This window comes from Dermacentor andersoni, chromosome 1, assembly GCF_023375885.2.
Source record: "Dermacentor andersoni chromosome 1, qqDerAnde1_hic_scaffold, whole genome shotgun sequence".
In the NCBI taxonomy this organism is placed as follows: Eukaryota; Metazoa; Arthropoda; class Arachnida; order Ixodida; family Ixodidae; genus Dermacentor; species Dermacentor andersoni.
This window is the reverse complement of record NC_092814.1, coordinates 287,567,801-287,579,542: the sequence shown is the minus strand read 5'-3', so window position 1 is coordinate 287,579,542 and position 11,742 is coordinate 287,567,801. Positions and strand designations below refer to the sequence as shown.

General features: G+C 46.6%; 1 protein-coding gene across 1 annotated transcript; it reads right to left on the bottom strand.

Annotated features, from left to right (window-relative positions):
* Nucleotides 1-3,614: 3,614 nt before the first annotated feature.
* LOC126547803 (uncharacterized) lies at nucleotides 3,615-8,766 on the bottom strand. Its single transcript, XM_055063251.1, has 6 exons — nucleotides 7,210-8,766; nucleotides 7,051-7,150; nucleotides 6,615-6,690; nucleotides 6,477-6,533; nucleotides 6,217-6,332; nucleotides 3,615-5,763 (listed from the first exon to the last, which is right to left on the bottom strand). Exons 1-6 carry the CDS (start codon nucleotides 7,494-7,496, stop codon nucleotides 5,623-5,625), a joined length of 777 nt encoding a protein of 258 aa, XP_054919226.1. The 5' UTR covers nucleotides 7,497-8,766; the 3' UTR covers nucleotides 3,615-5,622.
* Between the last annotated feature and the right edge of the window lie 2,976 nt (nucleotides 8,767-11,742).

Sequence of the window (11,742 nt, the reverse complement as noted above, 5' to 3'; positions counted from 1 at the left end):
GTGATTAAGCCGAAGTTAGGTTTCTGGCCTCCAACTAGGAGAACACGAAGAACAGATGTCCGATTCACTCGACTGAGAATAGGACACAAATTTTGGCACTAATAACTTTCTCTTGACTGGTAACTAGCCTCCAACCTGTGGTAGATGTGGTGACAGGCTGACCGTCCTCCACGTCTTCCTGGAGTGTCGGGAAGCCGAAAGAGAGAGGGAGAAACATTTTCCTCTTGCATACTGCTATTATGTCCCTCTTCATCCGGCGATGTTTCGTGGTAAAAGAACCGCTTTTTAAGACTAAAGCAGTCCTCGATTTCTTGAACGATGTTGTCCTACATGTTATAAGCCCATTAAATTCGTATCGCATCCTCTCTCCAGAGGATGCCGCTGTGATATAGTTGTTTTCTATAGCGCATGCCTCTATAGACCTTTGTGTTTCAAGGGCTCTGGTGAGACAGCAGTGCTCTAGCCAATTTTAGCAACTGACATGTTCTGTATATCGCACCATTCTTTCGCAGTGCATTTTAATGCTCACAGTACTCGTTATTAGTCATTGCCATAATGTTATTACACGTAGATTTTACGCAATCTACAGCCACTATTCTAGGCCCCTTTTACAGCCACGTCACATCAACTTGATAGCCTACATTAACACTGGCATGGTGCTCTTTCGTCATACCTGGCATTTGGGCCACTAAGCACCGCACGTTCATTATTTCATTTGTTTCTTTCCTTCTTTCTTTGTTTTTTTTTACTTTTTAATGCTACACCTTATCGTGTTATCGCGAGCGGGAGTTGTGTGCACAAGGAGGAACGCAAACGCGTCAAAAATAGGCAGGTACGAGGCCTTGATATTCCCACACCAACTTCCGGTGACGTCAGAGGTTTGATTGTTTATTAATAATTTATTACATTTGGAAACAAACGCGAACTCGGCCCGGAAGCTTTCGTAGGCGTTCTTCGCACATTACCCAAATCAGCAACAACAAAAATATTCCGACAATCATGATGTCACAGCGGGCAGCATGGCGCCGCAGTTCAAACGACAAAGCTCGTCTTTCATTGTCGCCTTCGGTAAGCATTTTCACCAATGAAATACAAGCGCTTTTGTAAACAACCAATCTAGGCACTGCCTCAGTGCTGAGCTTTAGTGTTCCTTTTCAAGACCTCCCAAATGCACGGACGCCGGTAATATTTCTTATTCTTTCTTTCTTTTTTTCTTTTTTTTTTCTTTTTTTTACTGCCTTCGTCTAAATGCGGCCGCCGCAGCCAGAGATCAAGCCTGCAGAGACCTAGGGTGCGATCTTGTACGCGTTCCAAATTAGAACGGAGGCGGTCCGTTCCATCGAATAATAATAATATATGGGGTTTTACGTGCCAAAACCACTTTCTGATTATGAGGCACGCCGTAGTGGGGGACTCCGGAAATTTGGACCACCTGGGGTTCTTTAACGTGCGCCTAAATCTAAGTACACGGGTGTTTTCGCATTTCGCCCCCATCGAAATGCGGCCGCCGTGGCCGGGATTCGATCCCGCGACCTCGTGCTCAGCAGCCTAACACCATAGCCACTGAGCAACCACGGCGGGCGTTCCATCGAGCCGCACACGATTGGTCAATTTGAACCGCGACGAACGCCATGACGTCTTTTGTCACGTGAGCCGTGACGTCTTGCTGCTGTCAATCATTCCGTGTAGTCTGCTAACGGACGAACGCCACGGAACGGACGGAGAGTCCGTCCGAAGCGATGGAACGGATTAGAACGGCTACCAGACGGCTTGGATTGGATTAGAACGTAAGTGCTTGGGACAGTTAGCATCTTTCGTATGCGGTTCAATCCGATTCCGCGCTCCCAACGGTTGGAGAACATGGCGTTTGGTTTCTCTGCCGTGCCTTTTCGTGTCGCCTGTGCGGCTGCTGCAGTCGCGCAGAGACGACGACCCGAGGTAGATGATGCATTTGAAAAGTTGACGGAAGAAGAGTTCCGGCAATATTTTCGTCTGTCCAAACGAACAGTGCGTAGCTTGTGCGACGAGCTTGACCCTATCATTGGATGCCAGCGAGCCAGTGGCCTTTCCACAGAAAGGAAGGTGTTGTGCGCGCTGCGATTCTTCGGAACCGGAAGCTTCCAGAGGAGCGTTGGCCGCGAGGAACACGTAGGCATGGCACAGTCGGCCGTGAGCAGCACCATTCACGAGGTGATGGAGGCCATCATTTCCGTGTCTGCCCGGAGAAAGTTGGTGGACTTTCCTTTCGCACCGTCTGCCAAGGATGAGGCTAAGGCGGCGTTTGCGCGACGCGGCGCCATTCCAGGCGTGCTAGCGTGCGTCGACGGCACGTTGATCGCCATCATGAAGCCAGAGGGACTCAGCCCGGCCGACACGGCGAGCTTCATGTCGAGAAAGGGTTATTACGCCCTAAACGTCATGGTCGTAAATACCGTTGGAATGTTTTACTTCAAACTGTGGTCGCCATTTTTACTCGCCCATAGTTGCAATTGTTCAGTTTAATGCCCAAGCTGGCATGACTAGTAATGTAGCGATTAAAAGAGGACATGCGGGGCACTGTTTACGAGATCGTTGAAGTCTGACATGTCGGGAGTAATGATGAGTACCATGTGTTTGTATGCATAATCCGTCTGCCGTCCCAAAATTGTGTTTTAAATGGGCAGCAGTCGTAGAAGAAATGGATACACTGTAGGGAAGACACGATGGAAGCATTTTGAACACGGAAGTACTTATATCCATTGCGTGGGCTGGCTTTGGCTTGTATGGATATTCTTGCGCAATATCGGGCCTCAAGTTTTCATTTAGCTATCAATTAGTGCGAACCATAGGCGTCAACACAAGGGGGGGGCGCATTGCCCCCCCCCCCCAGTTGCAAGACCCTGTGGACGCCTATGGCTGAAACAGTCTGCTACTTGTAACAGCGTAGATGTATTCTTTTCTGCATATGAATGGCATAACGGATTTCGAGCATATCTGCAGCGCTATTTTGTATTGCTCCCCATTGCAGGTGTGCAACGCGGAACTTCGCATTCTTGTTGTGGACCCCCGGTTCCCTGGTTCGTGCCACGACTCTTGGGTGTGGCAGCATAACCCACTGCGTGCACGCCTAGCCGCACAACTGCAGCCTGGCAAGTATCTGCTTGGCTAGTATTCGTAATGCGTACCCCTAACTAGGGCAGAGCACTCAGCTGTCACTGTCTGTAACAGGAGACTCAGGATATCCCCTCGAGCTATGGCTGGTTGTTCCAGTACCTGGCAGCCATGCCGGCACCACCTCTGAAGGCCACTACAACCGGGAGCACGCATCCATGCGCAATGTTGTGGAGAGATGTATCGGGGTGTTGAAAAGCAAGTTCCGCTGCTTGCAGCACTTTCGGACACTGCTATACAGCCTCGATAGAGCAGCGCGAATCATTTATGCATGCGTTGCTCTCCATAACATTGCCTTGGACGCGGGCGACTGGACATTGGACGATTATGGTGCGGAAGTACCACCAGTTGAAGAGCCAGAGGAGCCAGGAGACATCCAGGTACTGGCACCGCACGACGTGTTCCTCAGAGGAAGGCAGCAGCGCAGCGCCGTTATCAACCTTTTCTGAAGGACACAGTAATGGTGAGTTTTCATAATATATAATTTATTTATACAAATTGCGGTGCCCTTAGGCTATCACAGGGCTGTGTTTGTACAGCGGAAAATACATTAAAAAATTTGTATACACAACAAGTGCACCTCCATACGGATGGTCAATGTTCCAAATCCACACATCCGACAGATTATGATAATTTAAACACAAACGAAGTACACTTATACAAAGAATCCTTTAAGTAGAATGCCACAGCCGTGGACTCGGAAACCATTGTACCCTCTTCACTATGCACGAGTCTCCAAGGCTGCCACTTATTAACAGTAGTACTCGTGAAGCAGTCGTAAGGCAATGCTTCATGCCCCTTTATGTGTGAAGAACTGCATTTGCTGCTGCTCCCAAGCTAGCATTGTTTTGTGCAATATGCACATCGCAAAGTGGTTCTTTCCTCATGTAACATTAGAAATACGACGCTACAACAGCTTGTATGTGTTGTGTGCATCCTGTGATATGCCACTTTCTGTAGATGCAGCAGTTACTTTCTACTCATGTCCAAACATGTGTTTCTTTTGCCATAGTTGTTGGTTACAGTAATGGGAAATTGGCACAAAGTACTTCTTTCCTAGTGCAACATGAAACATGGTAGCAACGTGAAAGTGCAGCCTTTTCTTTAAATATCACATGAAATATGAAATGGAAACATCCCTTGACCCATCATAGTCATGACAGACTCGATGGAAGCAGTACATATGATTGGCACTCTGTGCTCATGGTCACCATCAGCAAAAGGTGCACAAAATTTTCATAAAACACACCAGAATGAACGCAACCGCTGCATCCTGTGCATTCGGACGCTCAGTGTACATTGGTAGGAACGAAGCAATATGCTTGCTAGCCCTCTCTTGTGCTAGGCGTATCAAAACTTCTGTGCAAGCATGAATACGCAGGCGAGGCAAGCAAGTAAAGCGTAATGAATGCGGATTCAAACACAAACAAAATGTAACGCTGAGTGTAGTGACAACATTACACTCGTCACATCATGTCCGAATGGTAGACGTAAATTAACGTAAAAGCGCAAAAAATAGATAGGTCAACTTTATCACACTCTATGATGACAAGTACATCACAAACCTTGTAGTACAGCATGCTTCAGGTAGCAAAGCATGTGACATCATTGCAACATCAGCATCACATAATTCGTTTTCACGACGGCACATAAAACTTGCAGTTACATTTACGTGACCTTGCAAGAAAGTATGACTTTCACAGGTATGTCCGTTCCCTTGTCAGTGTTATGAGTCACTGACTAGAAGCATTCATTTCTCGGCAGCAATTGTAGTGCGATGCTAAACAACAGGTGAATCATAATTGTAAAAAGGTGAGTGCACTTGCCAGCTGTGATGAAACATGTTACATAAAACATGAATAATTGGCTCTACAATCTCACAGCACCCAGAAAGTGTCACACGTGAAAGTTATTCTTGCAATGACTCCCTTGGAACGAAGACTAGAGGAAACCAATCACTGGCGTGGTGCAATGATGATGGTCATTTTCATTTGTGAAACTATGCAACTTAAAGAGTGACTAGTTTGGTGCTCTGAAAAAAGAGCACAGTGTAGTTGTTGCACCTTAGCCTCACTGTGCCGAAATGAAAATATCACAGTGCAAACACTACGCGGTAACGCTTCATAATGAGTGCAGTAAGCTACAACACAGTGAAGCAATATAAATATCACAGTACAAAACCCATACACAGAAATCGACAACTATTTGTAATGATTCCAGTGTGAATGACTAGGCGCCTTCGAAATGTGTAAATAAAGAAAGCACGCTGGCATTGCAGCTAGATAAGCATAAATAGAAAGAGGCAAATACTACAGAACAAATAATGGGTGCACGCATTACACCTTTCAACCAAAAAATCCTCCTGTATTACTTATAAAGGAAACTTAAGACACTAAAACTCAAGCAATAAATAAATAAAACAAACGGAACTGATGAAACAAATGAATAAAATGATATTGAAAAAATGATAAATTAATTTCTGTCTTGTTGCAGGTGCGCAGCGATGTCTTGCGCTATGGCGCGCACCTGCTCCAAGATCCCTTCTTGAGCTGCTGCTGTCCGCTCTGCCGCGACAGCGAGGCGCGTGATAGAGGCCTCGATTCTTCGCAGCACCTGGAATGAATAATCATGGTGGAACTGTTCGCATGAGTTGCTGATTACTCGCAACCAGCTCACGGCTGGAAGCTGCTGTTGTCAAGAATTGCAACGTGCACAACGATTCCTCCTCTGTTGAAGAGCCACTGGCCTGATAGCATCCTTTGGCAGTGTCAAGCGTCGCGTACAAGCTATGCCCTCTTTGTTTGGAAAGACAAAGACCTGCTTGAACTACTCTTCCGTCATCTACTCAAATGCATCTCTCACCACCAAACAGCCCTTTTCAGGGCTAACCAAACTTTTGCCCGGCGGCTGATCGTTGGCAAGACACGATACCGAGCCCTCTATACAACGCATATTTCTTGTTTACACCCCAAGCTGATTTGTTTTTCAGATTCATTATTTACTTATAACAAAGCATAAAGAATATTTATGTCCTTCATGTAAAACGACACCAAAGGACCAACCAACCTGCAGCATCTCGTCGCCCTGTTCCACGCTGCGGGCGCACTGCGATGACATCGTCGTCAAGGTATCCACCCGTCGCGGTCGCTGCCAACGTGGTGGCCGAACAGGGTGCTGCAACACTGAAAGCATGCAGCATTTTCTACAGTTGCGCTGCATATTATGGTACGAATAAAAGTGGCTATGGCTATGTTATGGCTTATTGGGCCAGTTTAAAAAAATACGAGAGCTCATTTTCTTTAGCAGCTTGGGGATCAATAACTTACCAGGTGCAGCGGCCACCCTTTCGGTAGGCGACGCACCGCGCGGTGGATCCTCTGCCGCTGTACAGTAAACACATTAAAAGTTTACGAACTGCGCACACATTTGGCGATAATTAAAACACTCATTCCTCTGATGCTTACGTGTCGCTGTGCTTCTCACGCCCGCAGCCTCGTCTTGGACGATGACTTCCATGGCGGAGGTGGGGACGTCAGCCTGCTGGAAAGTGTCATAAGCGTGGCTATTCGTTACAATGCCTATGTTACAAGTTTTCGTACTACACATTTGCGGAAATATTCTGCAATTATTGAGTGCTTAATGATCCTATGTATTACCGTCCTCGTGCACTTCCCTGAAGGCATTTTAATTCTGTGTTGATCACTTAATCCCCCTTTTCCCGAAAGCGCAGCCAACTGAGATTCTAGTTGATTAACCTACCTGCTTTTCCATTCTCTCCTACGCTATTTTCCTGCTCACCAACGGTGTCGCGTTCCGCTAAAGGTACCACTTACAGATAATGGCAAACTCTAAACCGGCACCATTCAGGAACCCATGATATTACGGCGGCAGTGTGCTTACCTCTTGGTAGGGGAGGTCGGTCACGCCGTGGAGGCGGACCGTCCCGGTCAGTTGTAGGACTCGGCCACGAAAACCGTGTAGCCGCCCCCCTCCTGTGCTTCTGAAAATACACGCCAATGTCGAAGGACAAATCGCCCAGACCATTGGACGGTCGCTCACCTTTGTTCTTGGGCAATTGCGGCAGCGTCGCGGCGGGCCTCAAAAGCCTGTTTGCACCACCACTCCTGCCACTGCTCAGTACTTTTGACAACAGGGCCTTCGCTGTTCAGAGCGTCGGCCAGCTGCTGCCACAGCCGTCGGCGGTCGCCAACAGTGAAGCGCGGCCCCAGCTCGCTGGATCTTATAGCCAGCTGGGGATGCCGCTCCATGAAGCCGACCACCGTCTCTCTCTGCGCCTCCGACACACGTGGCCCCTTCGGTGCTGCCATGTTTAGCGCCATGGCCATAGAATAAAGAACCAACTTCCAGTGCTCGACCAAATGAGGCGTTGGCTCGACTGAACGACGGAACCAACCGCTTCAAAATTCGCGCCGTGTGCTTGAAACGGGGTGGTGGCTAGCGCCATCACTAAACATTTCGCAAAACTGCGACACCACCTAGCGCCATTTGAAGACATTAACCGCAATATTTTGTTTTAGTCGTTTTGCATTCCAAATTGAATCTTTGAAAAGCAACACCAACACATTTTGCTACTCAGTCATAATAGCAAAATATTTCTCAACATGTTAGAAACGCTTCTCAATATATTATACGGCCCCCAAGCAGACGTCAAAAGCGTGACGCACGCTTCCACTTCGCTCATTGGCTGTTTGCTTCCTCTCGTTCTCGCGAACACTGCGGACCGCCTATGTCGTGACGTATAGAACGGAGGCGGTCCGTTCCACCGAGCCGCACACGATTGGTCAAGTTGAACCGTGACGAACGCCATGACGTCTATTGTGACGTGATATCTGCTGTCAATCTTTCCGTGTCGTCTGTTATCGGACGAACGCAACAGAACGGACCGCCTATTTCGTGGCATAAGAAACGGACCACCTCCGTTCGATTTTGGAACGCGTACAAGATCACACCCCTAAAGACCAACAACAGAACGCCACATCAGCTGAGCACCGCGGCGGATAGGATACGTGTACTCCGTTTTGCGTCGGGGTGAACCAAAAGCTCTCTTTATTGATTTTAAAGAGAAACAAGTGCTCTAATCCTTTTGAAATGCCATTTTTTGACGGCGCGAATGTATGCAGACATATTTCACATTAGGTGCTTCATTATCGCAGTCTTCTTTGACTCAGCAACTATTGTCTTACTAAACTTCATTTTTCTTCCATAAATCATAGTGCCGCGTACACCAAAACGTGTTGGAGGTTTCAGAGCTGCAGGAACTTAAATAACAAAGAGATTAATATCTCCGTTCTCAAATTACATATATATTTTAACATTGCCGAACGAAACACCCAAATAATGATTAACAGCATATTTTAACAGCGCAATGCAGGACACATAAATGAGCCAACAGTCAGAGCCAGGCCAGGTCGGAGCACAATCAAATGCTTTATTTCGGGAAGCCCGCGAATAAGACCGGCGAAACACGAACTCACCGCGTGGCAATTTCGAAGCTGTATACGGGGTGCTTCACATAACTTGAACCAAGGATTTAAAAGAAAGTGGTTAGCCGAAGCTGCATGAAACCAACGGCATATGGTTTGCCGCCATGTGGCGCTCCTTAGAAAATCTTTATATTCCGCTTAATTAGTTGACCAACTAAGATCTATTATGCAAAGTTTGAAATATTCACTTCAGTGCCAAGCGCGTTTCGCTGCGTTGTAGACGCCGTTCAGAAACGACCGATCCAATTTTTTGTGCCCACGCACATGCTGCGTGGAGATATTTTTAGGCGTCTACAGAAAGCCCGCGAAATGTGAAATAAAAGCACGTGACTGCGCTCGCGCGCTATCGTACTTCAGCGCTCTCAACCGTGCGTCGAGCCTATCGCTTATCAGGGACGACGGCGCTTCCTTTCCGCGTGCCACCGCCAAAGATGCCGACGCCCCGCGAAGCCGATGACTAGAGCCGCGGCCTCTCACTTCGCCACGGTCCGCGCGCACGGTTCTTTCGCACGAACCGCGATTGAGAGCGCTGCAACAGATAGCCCGCGAGCGCAGTCACTCGATTTTATTTCATATTTCGCGCGCTTTCTTAAAACGGCAAAAAAGAAAAATCACCACGCAGCATGTACGTTGCCACAAAAAATTCGATCGGTAGTTTCTGAAGGTTCTCTACAACGCAACGAAACGTATACTTGGCCTAAAGTTAATATTAAAAATCTCGTATAATTCACCTTAAGTATTTAACCCATTAAGCGAAATATAAAAAAATACTGACGGCAGATCATATGCCGATGATTTCATTCAGCAGCCACTTTCTTTAATTGCTTGGTTGAAGTTACGCGAAACACCCTTTATAGCTACCCTCCGGCGGTGGTCGATGTCCGTCCGTCTTCTCCAGCTTCTCGCGAATGCTCTGTGGCTCTCAATCTAGCGTAGGTATCTCGAGGAAAAATAAACTGAAATTGGCCGCTAAGACGACTCTATCATTACGCCGAGTTTCATTTACTTGTAATAATTAGTTTAGAGTTAAGTTGTAAACGTTACAGAATTCCCGTCTACCGTCAATGCATGGTCGTCTACGGCGGGAGTATGGTTACAGAAAACGGCTGTCACTCTTGTTTTATCGAAACTATCCAGAAACAAATTATATGACAATTAGCCGCTAGGACGACTCTAACAATATAAGCCGAGTTTCATCTATTTTTCATAATTACGTAGTTCGCAGTAAAGTTGCAGATATTGTGGAATTCCCGTCTGCCATGTGGCTGCACTTTGCACAGGTCACCACTTCATAAATAATTCATAAATCTCTCGATATTCAGAAGATGTATTCGTTGTCTGTGTCCTTCAATAATAATAATAATAATAATAATAATAATAATAATAAATGCGTCGACTGAGGTAAAACACACCTCGGCTACGCCTTCGCTGCTCGTCCTTCACAGAGTGGAAGGGCTGATGAATGTTTTCGTTTTTCACGGGCTTTCTTTTAGAGCAGGGAAAAAAAGCTTTTACGTAGCACGTATTGAGCTGGGAAGCTGGATCAGAAATTTTTCAGCGTGGTCTACGTATTTCTCGTTGACACTTTTGCTCTGAATATAATATTTAGTGAAGTTGACGAATTATTAATAACTAATTACGTAATTATGCGGAATAGGAAACATAGTCTAATTTTCGCCAAGCGTTAAAGAGCAACACTACCTTGGTCCTGTTCCGCTTCGTGGCACTTGCATATATTTATATTTTGGCACGAGTTACGTGGGACACATAGCATATGTTACATCTTAGGGAATCTAAAAAAAAAAGAACAGTTGGAAGTGAGCGCTTGTCTTGGTCTATTCTCGCCTTTGATCCGGTGTGCGCTGCGATTTGTATAGTAACACGGATCAGCAAGCGTGGCCTCCATCAAACCTTCTTGCACTAAAGAGAAACGCCGAATCAGTTGATACTGATAAAATATCCTTTCAAAACTCTATTTTAGTTCATTTCGAGGTAGTATGTCGTTTGTTAGAAGAGGAAACACAGCTCGAGATTTCATTTCTTCAATTTCGCGCCGGAACCACCGCGCCGGCACGTCAGTGTGATGTCACTGATTTCAAACTTTACACATATGTGCCGTTATGGCTTAGTAGAAGTCCTTGAAACTTGATAAGTTCGGTCTTTGGCTATGTTACACCACAGTGCAGTCCGTGTTTATCAGTAACAAGTCAACTATGCTCCAGCAGACGCCGCCAAAAACCATGACGTCGCGTCGAGCTGGTGTGGCAACTTCAAAACGGCGTCGACCACCGGCTTTCGTTTTGCGCCTCTTCACGCTTACTAAGCCCTCTCTCGCCGTAAAAGTAGCTTTGTTTTTTTTTTTTGTTTTTTTTTTCTGTCTGTGCGTGTTGGCATTGTCAATGAAGGTCACTTATTCATCATCATCATCATCATCATCATCAGCCTGGTTACGCCCACTGCAGGGCAAAGGCCTCTCCCATACTTCTCCAACTGCCCCGGTCATGTGCTAATTGTGGCCATGTTGACCCTCCAAACTTCCTAATCTCATCTGCCCACCTAACTTTCTGTCGCCCCCTGCTACGCTTCCCTTCCCTCGGAATCCAGTCCGTAACCCTTAATGACCATCGGTTATCTTCCCTCCTCATTACATGTCCTGCCCATGCCCATTTCTTTTTCTTGATTTCAACTAAGATGTCATTAACGCGCGTTTGTTCCCTCACCCAATCTGCTCTTTTCTTATCCCTTAATGTTACACCTATCATTCTTCTTTCCATAGCCCGTTGCGTCGTCCTCAATTTAAGTAGAACCCTTTTCGTAAGCCTCCAGGTTTCTGCCCCGTACGTGAGTACTGGTAAGACACAGCTGTTATAAACTTTTCTCTTGAGGGATAATGGCAACCTGCTGTTCATGATCTCAGAATGCCTGCCAAACGCACCCCAGCCCATTCTTATTCTTCTGATTATTTCACTCTCATGATCCGGATCAGCAGTCACTACCTGTCCTAAGTAGATGTATTCCCTTACCACTTCCAGTGCCTCGCTACCTATCGTAAACTGCTGTTCCCTTCCGAGACTGTTAAACATTACTT

Coding starts and splice junctions, on each gene's coding strand:
- LOC126547803 (XM_055063251.1), bottom strand. CDS start 7,496: ATGGCCATGGCGCTAAACATGGCAGCACCGAAGGGGCCACGTGTGTCG. Junction 6,691..7,050: donor CCGACCTCCCCTACCAAGAG/GTAAGCACACTG, acceptor GACACTTTCCAG/CAGGCTGACGTCCCCACCTC. Junction 6,534..6,614: donor CGTGAGAAGCACAGCGACAC/GTAAGCATCAGA, acceptor TTTACTGTACAG/CGGCAGAGGATCCACCGCGC.